This window comes from Branchiostoma belcheri, unplaced genomic scaffold (genome assembly GCF_001625305.1).
Source record: "Branchiostoma belcheri isolate BF01 breed outbred unplaced genomic scaffold, Haploidv18h27 scaffold21, whole genome shotgun sequence".
Classification (NCBI taxonomy): domain Eukaryota; kingdom Metazoa; phylum Chordata; class Leptocardii; order Amphioxiformes; family Branchiostomatidae; genus Branchiostoma; species Branchiostoma belcheri.
In genome coordinates this window covers 2911443-2924072 of record NW_017803602.1, presented here as the reverse complement: position 1 = coordinate 2924072, position 12630 = coordinate 2911443, and the positions used below count along the sequence as shown (strand labels likewise).

General features: G+C 41.6%; 2 protein-coding genes across 16 annotated transcripts in view; one reads left to right on the top strand and one right to left on the bottom strand.

Moving 5' to 3' along the window:
• The window catches only part of LOC109469760 (unconventional myosin-IXa-like), a 55742-nt gene extending 49652 nt beyond the window's left edge, over nt 1-6090 (bottom strand). For all 13 annotated transcript variants that reach the window (XM_019768361.1, XM_019768366.1, XM_019768365.1 and 10 more), the window contains exons 1-2: nt 5853-6090; nt 3814-4846 (exon numbers count right to left, since the gene is read on the bottom strand). In XM_019768361.1, coding sequence (XP_019623920.1) covers nt 3814-4665 — 852 coding nt within the window. In that variant the 5' untranslated portion in view covers nt 4666-4846; nt 5853-6090. The remainder of the gene's footprint in view (nt 1-3813; nt 4847-5852) is intronic.
• LOC109469764 (retinol dehydrogenase 2-like) lies at nt 4896-10941 on the top strand. Of its 3 annotated transcripts, none has more exons than XM_019768381.1 (6): nt 4896-4911; nt 7253-7592; nt 7875-8133; nt 8391-8554; nt 8770-8940; nt 9550-10941. In XM_019768381.1, exons 2-6 carry the CDS (start codon nt 7271-7273, stop codon nt 9582-9584), a joined length of 951 nt encoding a protein of 316 aa, XP_019623940.1. In that variant the 5' UTR covers nt 4896-4911; nt 7253-7270; the 3' UTR covers nt 9585-10941. The 3 variants fall into 3 exon arrangements, with proteins under 3 accessions (XP_019623940.1, XP_019623937.1, XP_019623938.1); XM_019768378.1 differs by lacking the exon at nt 4896-4911 and adding an exon at nt 6375-6453 and having other exon boundaries at nt 7249-7592; nt 9550-10937; XM_019768379.1 differs by lacking the exon at nt 4896-4911 and adding an exon at nt 6409-6453.
• The last annotated feature ends 1689 nt before the right edge of the window (nt 10942-12630 follow it).

The window sequence follows — 12630 nt, the reverse complement described above, 5'->3', positions numbered from 1 at the left end:
ATATTAAGAAAATGGCAATGCCACAACTGACAAGCAATAAAACATATATTTCATTTAAGCAAAACTAGCACATCCATCAAATGGCCTAAACCTAATATCCTTTTCCATCCCCAAATATTTGCTTTCGTTCAATTTTCACTATTTAAGGCATAACACTTGAAAATGTTTCCACCAGGACATACAAGTAGGACAGGACACCAAGACATGGATAAAGGACAGCCAGCCAATTTACATCATATAGTACACGGCCAGCCATACATGAACATGGTAGGATCCTTAGACATGTACACATGATTAGTGCTGTGTACCTAAACCCACATTTAGATTCAGGTCCGGATTCAAGTCCAGAGGTTTAGGTTCAGTTAAGTCCGGATCTACATGTATACCCATGGCATGTACAAAATTGCATGTAAATATATGTTGGTAACCTTCCAATGTTGTCTGGGCAAAACTATGGCCACATAACACCGAGGCTGACACTTGATGATGCCTGATGGCAATGTTTTCTTCATTTCATTTTTGCAGCACAGATTTTGCAATATATTGAAGATTTTTATGTTGCTTGGAAGTTGGAACGAAAAGGTGTTTGTGACATTGTTTTTAGTTTGTTTGTTTTTTTGTAATAAGTCCGGAACTGGTTCCTGCCTTTTAGGTTTTTTGGACTTGAACCTAAACATTTTTAGAAGTCCAGAACCGGTCCAGTAAACCGGTACACAGCACTACACATGATCATTTTTTTAAAATAGTAAAATTGATACAGTAGGATGGGTTCATCTCCAACTACTCCAAGCAGATGTTGGGAATTGTAATGTTCTTTGCCTGTCAGAGAAGCCCATCCAACATCTACTTGGAGATTAGGATGGCCCTTGAAGCCTTCAGAAGACACAGATGTGGACATATATGGGCACTGGCCATAACAGGAAGTTAGGCATTAGGCCTAGTGAGTGGGTGGAGGGAGGAAGGGAAAAGGATGGCAAAGAAATCGAGTGGGAATGATTAGCTGTCTGATTTCTGCAACCCCCAAGAGCTGGGTATCAGTTTTCCCAAAATATTTACATTGTACAAAAATAAATATCCTCTGGAAATGAGCAGTAGGATCTGTACATTGTAGGTATCGTATTTCGGACTAACATGCTATGAAATGTAATTTTGCACCTGTAAAACTTGTGCTATCTATAAGATTCTGAAACAAACTTGACCTGTGAGGTCCCAAGGTGACATCTGGACAGTCTGGGCAGGAAATCTAGGATACTGTAAACTCATTTATTTTAGTGGGGGGGGGGGAGGTTTTTGCAGTATTTCAAGTTGTTAAAACAATTCTGCAGTAAAGCAGAATCATATAGTCCTTAAATACATGTAAGATACCATAAAAATCCCCGGCTTTATTGGCGGGTGATGCTGATTCCAGATTCAGGGCTCGAAATTTATTTTTGGGAATAGGTGCACTGGTGCTCCCAACAAATTGGGTGCACAAAAATTTTTTGGGGGTGCACCATATAACTTTATTATAAGATAAAGTAAGTGGAATGTCAGCAAAAACTAATTATGTTTCATTTCAATATAAAGAAAATTAATATTTATAATAACAATCATTTTATCATTTTTCTGACACTTGGATTTTACCATACATTGAACATCTTTACATACGTAAACCTATGAAAATATTTGGGTGCACTGACTGATGCATCGACAGAAAAAAATCGGGTGCACAGCTGGGTGCACTAAGGTGCACATGCACCCAGTACTAGTATTTCGAGCCCTGAGATTTTAAAACCACAGTAACATACACATATTACTACATACACATACAAACTATGCAAAAATTGAAAATCACAACAAGACTATAAAACTCATCTTCATTTCTAGTTTTGTCACATTTTACATTTTCTATATATTGTGATACATTCAAAACCTTACGTAGACAACCAATATTTTCAGCCTTTGGTCAGAAATGATCAATGGACATACCCCCATTTTATTTCTTTATTTCTAGATTAGTATTAGACCCAGGTACATTCTAAATATTACAAATGATTTCTGTATTTTTGGCATGTACACGCCCAATTTATGCAAGCCATTGGTCAGAAATGATGAATGAATAACAACATGTGTATGATCCCGGTGATGAGTCATCTCAGTCCCATAGGGAGCAGGAATCATTCCTGACTCTTCCCCCTAAATTGCTTGACATTGTCGTCCAACCCAATTTAGCCTCATTAGTGTGGTTATTTTCTACTAATGCAACCTCCAGAGCTCCTAGATATCGGGAATTACTGGGGGTGAACAGATTGCATTAGCCAAGCCATAAAGTATGTCTCTGTGTATCTATGTAGTTTGATTAAACCCTAGTGTATAAGAAAGTACAGGAATGGTACTTGTAAATAAGTCCACATTTTACTGTTGTTGATGCTAGATGTTGATGCTACAAAAATGTAGATTAGATACCCCCTCCCCACTTGCTGTCTCTTAGTGACTAACTTTGTATGATAACAAAATTCAATGTTCACTCCCCACACATACACACACACTGTATTTGGTCCTGTACAATACAGTACTTGATGTTCCGACGACTAGTGAACATGGATCCTTTCAAGGGGCAATAGGATATGGAGTGGCATTATGTCCTCAGGACAGACCTTTACCTTGCAACCCTCTTCCTCTCCGTTCAATACATATGGTCCCATCCCAATAACATAGTTGAGTCCCAAATACACACATTTTGCAAATAGGAGTGAGCAACTTCTTTGATCCTAACAGCTTGATTGAAGTACACCTAAAAACTAGGTTATACATGCAAATCAATGTGACAGGCAGGCTTGCTAACTACGTCAGGAGGAATCTCATGCCCCCATTCTCATCTCTGCGATGCTTCTGTCACCAGAGTGGCAGACTAAACGATTAACATACATACAGCCTCCTAATAGAACTTCATTCACACTAAATAAAGTACAGTACAGTACAGTACAGTACAATACAATTTTGAACATTGGTAGGGGTATCAGCACAATACTGTACATTCAGTACAGGTACAAGAGTTGAGGTCTGCAGCCCCCAGCATTGGTTATAAATCTACTAGTACTAATTGAATTGAGAATCTGTCAAACTTTTGTCACTCTACAATTAAAGATTAGAGTTAGGGTAGTAGGTTAGGGTTAGGCTTTAAAAAATGATGGCCAAAAAATTATGAAATGAATGTTGACCATAACTTGAACAGAGAACCTGCAAGTGTAACCATGTTGTCTTATCCTTTTCCCTTATCATTGATTCATTATAACACTCATCACTAAGAATTCCTTACAAAAACAGCCTCCTATATTTGGTACTTTTATAAACATTTGCTGATCATAAACACACAAAGAAACCACACAGTGGACCTGGATGCTAGCTGCTGACAGCAGGAATTTAAACTTTACGGCCACATACTTGAATTGTCACCAACACCTAATGTATTGCAGTGGGCACCTCTGATACACATACTGTCAACAAGAATTTCCACCATAAGTGAACATAGTACATGTAACATAGTGGTGGGTACCAGAAAGGGAACATTCAGATCAAGGCCCTGTCAAATATGTACATTTTGAAAGTGTCTTTGAAAGTGTCTTTTTTCCAAAATTGTGTGTTGTACATTACTTTGATTGAAACTCTATTCCCCAAGTATTCAAGAAGGGTAAGCACAGGTTGTGTTGCCTGCAATGTGCCATACTAGACATAAGACACACAAGGCTATACACATACTTCCTGTGACAAAATACAGGTGGTGACTGCTTGCCCTCTAACCCTTGACCTTTAACTCTAAACAAACATCCTTACCTCCAAGACAGGGCCAGCTCCTAGGATGGTCTGTTCAATCCCGCTGGCGTGGCCTTTATAACTCAGTGCGGTGAGGTGGTGCAGCAAGAAGTTGGTGCTCTCTGTCTTCCCGGACCCGCTCTCTCCTGATATAACGATGCACTGGTTCTCTCTGTTCTCCAGCATGGTGTGGTACGAGGCGTCCGCGATGGCGAAGATGTGCGGCTCCAGCTCGCCCAGCCGGTGGTTCTGGTACATGTTGACGTACTTGGGGTTATAGATGGGGAAGAACTTGAAGGGGTTGATGGCGATGAGGATGGAGCCCACGTAGGTGTAGATCTTTCCCTGGTTGAACCTGACCTGCAGGTTATCCAGCAGTGTGTGCTCGTTCAGGTCGGGGAGGCGGCACAGGTCCGGGTAGTCCTTGTCCGAGGGCGGGCGGAAGTACTCCGCCATCAGGGCGTTCATGGAGTCCGTGCTCGAGCACACCGACCAGCGGCTGTAGAACGCGTGGAGCGTCTCGCGCAGACAGAACTTGTAGATGGCGGCATCTTTGTTACTCATGGTCGGCATCTTGCGTGGCCAGATCAACTGGACTTGGGCAGGGCACTCGTCTCTCTGCAGGAGCCGCTCCTTACAGTTCTGTCCCCCCGTGTAGCACACCTCTGCGATCTCATAATTCTCCGCCCCTCCCGCGAGGTTGTACTGCGCCACCAGTTGGCAAATGACGTCGGTGGCAGTGGTTTCCTTGGCGACCTGCAGGACAATAAATGGCTCCTCAGGCACCAGGGGTCCGGGGTGGATCTGCAGGGGGTGCAAGTCCTCTACCAGTACTTCCTGGTTTGCCATGGGGGCTGAGTCAGTGGTCGCCATGGAGGAAGGAAGTTCTACAGTAGCAGACAGATTTCAGAAACATGGCAGAGTGGGACATTTCCTCTTGTTTGAACAAGCTGGGTGCAGCTTGCCCCAGTCAGCCTGTAGCGGGACACTCCTTCCTTCAACTAGTGATCTCTGGCTGCAGTCTAGCATGACCAACATGCCCCAGTGGGCAACCCTGGACAGAAACATCACAACTGGTCAGTGTAGTACACAAAATTCTACTGGACTAGCCACCAACAGGTTTGTAGGTTTGGGTTACTTTCAAAGGATATCCTAGTTTCCTATCATAACCGGGAACCAATCTAATGACAATGAATGATACAGGAATCACAGAATTAACATACTTCCTGGCAATACTTAGTAAAATTATATACTGTGAGCGATTCTTTTAGTTAGTATATACAACTATAGTAAGCATACTGAGGTATTGGTATTTAAGGAGAGGAGAATGTTGCTGCTAAAATATACTTCTGGATTCTATTTCTCCAATATTACTCAACCAGTTCAAGGAATTTGAACCATGATGACTCATTTCTCCTTCTAATAGTTCTATGTCGTGACTTGAAAAATCGACATTGAAATATTAACGTTACCTGTTATATCTTCAATAATTCCATAATACCAAAACATTGATTAATGAAAAATGTGTGGCACCTCAAAACTCCTTTGTTTTTAATTTTGCGAAGTTCGGTTACCACCCCCCTCCCTCCTGCTGTGGTGAGAGTCAATGATCAAACTCCATTGTTTTGACGGCCAACTAAAAGTCAAACAATCGGATAGCACAGAGCCAAAGAGTGAAAATTTACACTGACTAAATACGGCGCTGTGTACATCCCAGGGAAAGTAAAAATAAGAGACAACACATCAAAAACACATCATTGTAATGCAGTGTCGGATGATTTTTCATAAAAGATATGTGGCCGATCCCTACGGGCCACATAGCGGGACTGGGCCCCGGGGTTACCGCCTGAAAATTGTATTCTCAACCGGGACAGGCGGACAGAACTTCAACACTTTCCTGTGTCTTGTTTCTCAAACTCCAGTTTGTTCTATGAACTGCGTCCGTATATGTCAGTGGCTTTAGAAATAGACTGAATGTCTCGGGAAGTAACTTTTGAATCTCATGAAAGAAACTGTCCTGTGCAAGGTCTCTGATTTCATTCACAAAAAAAAAAACTCACCTCAGATCACCTCGCCGTGTATCCAACTTTTTACATGCTATTCCTCTCCGTGGAAGGAAGTGGGTCCGTTAGTAGTTGGCTTGACCGTTAGGGTCCAAGTTTCTCTAGCCCCCTGCTGTTGGAGACGTCAGATATCGCAGGTATGGCGAGGTAATGAGTGATTATTTGCGGAATGTGCAGAGTCCCGGACCCTCACCCAGCCATAGTCAGTCCTCTGCTTCCGGAAATGGTACCAGCGGGTCGGGCACACAGGACGCATGCGTGTTTTCATTCATTGCAGCGACGACTAGCGGTCTAAATTATGTTTGCAGCATGATGTTTTTGGTAAATACTCAAATCGTTCATAAATCAGCTTTTTATAATATAACAGAAAACCGTTATTGGGCTATTTATAGATGTTTCTTTTGCTTCCACCTCTCCTTTACCTGACAGATATCATCATCAGAAACAATATAGATCAAAGAGATATGAGAAGGTATACTTTGGATCGGCAGGTGGCGCTGTTTACTTTATGAGGGAAGAGCAAAGTCCAGGGCGTTGTATATATGTAACGGTACCGCGCTCCAGACTCCAACTTTGATCATACTTTTAGATTCTCCAGGTAAGTTCATAGATAGATCGACGCTCTATCAAACAAAATTTCAAGTTGCTGGTTGATGACCAAACCTCCTTGCACCATGCACCAGACTCCTTTTGAAGTTGAGGGCTGAATAAATAGTAGAAATCGGCCCAAAAAGGGAATTTCATTGGCCAGAGAAGTTGGCCGCCTAGAGAAGCTCAATTTTACCTGCTCAAGGTAGCCTGAATACCAGACCCATAGCACAGTGACTGGATCCAGAGAGTATCAGTGTGCAGCACAGTAGTACTGAGATACATTGTACTTTCATTCCAGTTTGCTATGGGTCTGGCATCCAGGCTAGCTCAAGGGTGTGCATGGGGTTTGGTCTCTAAAAATTTACTTGTTCCCAGGCTCAGGGTGGGCTCTTTGTGGTTCCAGATGGGCTGTGGTGTGGCACTGTGTTACTAGCAACGCAAGCAAAATTCAGTAATAGCTTCATTAGATCTAGATTTGGGCCATACTGTATATGCAAATTATTGCTCATTAGCATACGGGCACACATTTAGCATACATATTGTTGTACACCACTACACTAGTGCTCTCGTACGTTAACTCATATCCCATGCATATCTGCCCTTTCCATACATATCTCACCTAGTAACGTTAACATCCCATACCCATCTGTTTTGTGTTCTCTGTCTTTCTTCCCAATGCCCATTCTCTGTCCCTTGGCCCATTCTCTATCCCTATGCCCATTCTCCATAAACAGACCTCCCTGTCGACATGTCTGTTCTCACATATAGCTGCATATTCAATGTCATTTCCACTGTCCCACAGTTAGATAGAGCGTGTGGGAAACATGCTGGACAGTCTTCTGTTTGTCATCCTCCTCATCATTGGATACAAGATCTACAAGTGGGTTAAAGGTCGTCCCAGGATCCCTAGAACCTCCGACAAGTCTGTCCTCATCACAGGGTGTGACAGCGGGTTCGGCAGGGAAGATGCCATCCGATTGGACGGTCTGGGGTTTCGTGTGTTTGCGGCATGCCTGACAGAGAAGGGGGAGGTAGAAATACGAAAGAGCTGCTCGGAGAGGGTTGTCACGTTGCGAATTAATGTGGCCAACCATGAGAGCGTCAAGCAAGGACTTCAGACTGTCAGAGATCACGTTGGAGATAAAGGTTAGTCAGACGATTGGAAGGTTCAATATCAGAATGTTATGTATTCTTGTTTCATTTTCATGACACACTCCTTTTCTGTGTAATACCATGGTATGTGTATGTGTGTGTGTGTGTCACTGTGTGTGTGCGTGTCACTGTGTGTGTGTGTCGCAGTGTGTGTGGATTTAACAACCCATTGTCCCTACAGCCAAAAGGCATTCATCATGGGACCTTAATTAACTATAACCCTTCTTTTAATGTTTAATGCTAATCATTAATAATATTAATCCTGTTGATATGCAGGTTTGTGGGGCCTGGTCAACAATGCTGGCATCTCGGGGAGGATTGGCCACATGGACTGGCTGGACCTGCAAGATTACCGCCAGGTTTTTGACATCAACTTCTTTGGCTTGGTAGACGTGACGTACACCTTCCTGCCACTTCTGAAGAAAGCCGGGGGTCGGATAGTCAACATGTCCAGCTGCACCGCTAGGATGGAGCCAGGGACGGGGCCGTACGCTGCCTCCAAGTTCGCAGTGGAGGGATTTTCTGATGGTTTCAGGTATGTCACGATCCAACCTGTGGACATCCTGTTTTGTCCCCAAAATTAAAACAACTGAAGCTGCTGATGAATCAAATTTAAGCCTGAAGGAAGAATTTCCTCAAAGCAAACCTAAGCTACAGCTCTAAAGTGATACGGTACAGTACAGTACTCAGATGCTGACAGACACATTAAAATAGAATCATTTCAGTGCTGCACTCATTGGTGCCCAAACTGTAATAAAAGTTTTGTATCTCTTTTATAATGATTCTTTTCAGACGTACTTTGAAGTCAGCTGGTGTTTCAGTCCATATCATAGAACCTGGCTACTTCAAAACAGCAATAACTAAAGCTGAGAATGTGGCAGAGAAAATGAAAGCATTGTGGGACAGCCTGGACCCTGAAAAAAAGGAAGAGAAAGGAGAGGAATATTTTCAAGCAAGTAAGACGTACTTTTGAATTCATATTTTTCAATATTTCTTTAGGGTACCTTTGCAGTCTGGTGGCATTTTAGTCTATATAATAGAACTTGGCTACTTCAGCACAGTTAAGTCTTTAGCCTCAAGAAAAAAGGCATACAGTCCTTGTAATTGATGGAAATACTAACAAATGGCATATTTTTTCATACTTAAGTTTAATTTCTTATTTTCTGCACAGGAACAGAAGATGTCTTGAAGCATCTAGACTTGATCTGCTCCCCTCGGCTGGATCTCGTGGTGGATGCGATAGAACACGCCCTGACCGCCGTCAGTCCGCACAGTCGCTATGTGTGTGGGTGGGACGCCAAACTGTTCTTCATCCCAGTCTCATGGCTGCCAACTGACATTGGTAGGAGTGCCTTGTCACAAGGTTCATGTACCATTTTGAAACTAATGATGCCCATTAAAGGCCCCTGTTGTATAGCCTGAACAATAAAAAAGTATTGGTTTTCTTTACATAATAAGCCTAAGCTGCCCTATGACAGTTTGCCTAGCAATATTTTGCAGTTGTTGTGACAAACATTTTGAAAACAGACACAGTTTCTGTCACTGCCAGGAAAAAATTGGGAGCAGGGTTACTCTAGAGGGAAACATGCAGATTGAACACAGGTTTTGGGTTCGAGGACTACAGAAGAAAACTTAGATGTGGACTTTTCGATTTGTTTACAAATCAGCTTGGTTTGGGTCTGTAGTACAATATACCAGATTAGTTCAACACAAAGTGGATCAAAGTGTGCTTGTGCTATCTTTTGTGCATAGATACATTTGTGAATGTGTTTAAGAAGTTGTTAAAATTTTGTTCTGGAAGACATTTTCAGTTTCGGCTCCAAGTAGGTGCCTTTTATACCTGCTTTGAGTTTTTAAAAAACAACTTGATATTTTTCTTTTGATACAGTATAGTAAGTGATAAATAATGATTATGATAATAACCAATGTTGTTGTTTTTTTTGTCCATTAGGGGATGCAATCTTTGCTTGGGCAACTCCAAAGTGAGAAGAAACCAGTGCAGCAAAATTCTTTAGCCATGGATTATACAACAACAGATACTGTTATTAATGAATTTCTGCTTCTTGTTAGTTATTATTGCACACATCAAAAATGAATTATGAAAGAAATTTGAAAAAGTAAATCAGACATTAACAAAATTTCATATAGTGGGATGCCACATGTTGTAACTGCTTCACTATCTGACTACACTGGCACATAAAAACAATCTTACATTACTACTCTGATGGTCAAACATTGAGTCAGTGTTCATTACCAACAGGAAGTCACAACCATTTTCTTACTTCAACAAAACATTACAGCCTTTAGTGGATGTATTTGTCATGCTGCACTATTCTTGGTCGAGATTGACACAACAATGTCCAGTCTATCACTATCAGTGATCATAGATAATTATAAGGTCAGCCATGTCGAGATTAATACTCGTCCCATGGATGGCTGGGGCCGTAATACCGCCCGGAGGGTGAACCAGTGGGCGGTTGATAGACGACAACCGATAGACGGAAGGACACCATCACCAACTATTCCACAATCAAGATACCGAATCAACGGAGGGTCAATTTGTCACAACTGTCAAATGAGACAAAAGCTTAGGAAAGTCCCATCCACCCTTGAATGAAATAAATATACACCGCATTTACGGCATACATAACAGGCTTATTTCAACATTACTTGACGTTTGATATCTACATGTGTGTCATTGTCCTATTATACTTATCATTCTATTTTCCTTACAGCGATATTATGTAAGATTTTTGCGCCATAAGTGTAAATATGAAGAATTGAAATTTCTCATCTAGCTTGTCGTGCTCAATAACTTTGCAGTGCAAGACTAAGTTGCGCTAGTCCTGTTGTATTTTAGGAGGCTCCTAAAAAGAATCTAAACAAACAGCAGTTTTCATTTGGGTATCTTCAGCAGCTTCCAACATGTTTTTCAGTGCAACGACGTTGATGTTTCCTCCCAAAATGTCATTATGAACTCAGGTAGGCAAGAAAATGTGTAAAACATCAGTGTTTTATTAATTATCACTATCCAGTTGCAATATGATAGTTTTGAAATCATAAGGAAGCATAAACTAAGGATACTATTGCAGAGGGTAGTATTGTTTTACCAAAACAATGATATACACATTAAGACCATATTATGATTACTAGGAGTATCATAAACTTTGTTAATTTTAAACTAAATTATGGTGGCACATGTACACTAAAGATGATGTTTTACATTCTACGTGTACTTACCATTGATATACTGAGCAGTCTGAGGACTTGCTCTGATTTATGCTTCTGGACAAGCCAGTCAATACACAGAAGGAGCTACTAAAGTAGCGTCCAATTGCTTCTAATAAATTTATCCCAGGTGGTGTCAGCCAGAAGCTTATCCGCTGTTGTTGACTCCCCGGAGGTTTTCTAATGGTAAAGTGGTTTCCATCCTCACTAAAGGTCACTGAACTACATGTAGGTCGACTTCTTGATGTTTGTAAAGAAAACTATTTATCTTCATAACATAAGCATGTTTGAAACATAAGTTCTGTCGCATTTTTATAGACAAATGCATTAGCATCCGTTGCAGGTCCCACATGACGTTTTGTTAACTATACGCGGTTATCTGGTTCTGATTATAATGCCCTATACAGGAAAAGAAAGCATTTTGGGTGGGTTCTGTGAGGGAGGCTACATACGGAGTGAACCAGTACTAGTGAAAGATGGACATGGCGAGCCAGTGGTACCCAGACGAGAAGAAATATCCAATGGCAAAGGGACTGGACTCGGGACATCTATCTCTTGGTGTTCCCCAGGGTACAGATTGACTATGACTGTCATGTATCAACGCAACACTTGCTAGATGATCATGTTTTAGAAATGGAAACGATAATACGATCAATGTGATCCCGTAGATTTGTTTTAAGTCTTGTGCAATTCAGTCTCTTATAAAGACGGCTATAATGTGATGACTATCGTGAACTGCTTTATGAATGATCAATAACAATGCACCATGCATTATATCATCAACAACAACAGTTGCATTACAAGAAAGAGACCACCAGATGGAAACAAGAAAGATTTGTGTCACAAATCAAGCTGATGGAGGCCAAATATACTAAGTATACGGGTGGTGACCTGATGCTCAGTAAATTCAGTACGTTGTAGTATAAAACCAACATGTTGAATCAGGTGAATTCGGAAACTACTGTTTCACCAAGGTGTGATGATGATCGGAATCTATAAACTGGTGTGAATCTGTGGATAGAGTAAAAGCGGCGTTTGCAGACACCCAGGTGCAAGTAAACACTACTTTTTCCTTTTTTTCTTTCTTTTGAGTTTAGTATAACTGATTCTCTTTTCAACATGATCACAGACAGCTCAACTAGGAAGACTGTAGCAATTATGAGCACAGTGGCAGTGCATCATGTTTTGTATGCCCATGTTAGGTCTTCATCTTGTTAGCTCACTGGCTGGTGTCTGAATATGCTACAGGAGAGAGACGTTTGTCGGTGAACTTGATCCCGGGGCGCGCGATTCGAAGGAGTTCTCTGGTTCGCTGCCCTGTTTTAGGCCAGCGACTGCCCATGCGTGACAAAATTTCATAAAAAGAAGACTATCAAACAGTAAATCGTCTGGCCTCAGCTTGGATTAACAAGATCAGAGATAGCATGTCCAGGGTATGCAGGGCAAAGTCAAAAGCCAATTACATGCCCGAATCTTTTATTCAGGGTGACGCGCTTACGTAAACCGCAAAAGACGTAAGGGCCATGGTCATGTCAAACACATGTGATAAGAACAGTCTCAGGGATCAATCTATGATTAGCTTTATTCCCAGTGACGACGTAGGGGAGGCACAGATTTAAGCTGTGGAGCGGCTCCAAAATCATCCCAGTCTGGCACTATGTTAGTTGAGCTTTGCCAAGATGCCCAACCACCTGCGGCTGAGAAAGTTTTGAGTGACGTCCACTAATAAAAGATAACTCGGCAAAATGCTCCGTGTACACACATATCACAGTGCCTTTGACAATTTCTCATGTTTTCAAAGACA

Coding starts and splice junctions, on each gene's coding strand:
- LOC109469764 (XM_019768381.1), top strand. CDS start 7,271: ATGCTGGACAGTCTTCTGTTTGTCATCCTCCTCATCATTGGATACAAG. Junction 8,134..8,390: donor GGATTTTCTGATGGTTTCAG/GTATGTCACGAT, acceptor GATTCTTTTCAG/ACGTACTTTGAAGTCAGCTG. Junction 8,555..8,769: donor AGAGGAATATTTTCAAGCAA/GTAAGACGTACT, acceptor TTTTCTGCACAG/GAACAGAAGATGTCTTGAAG.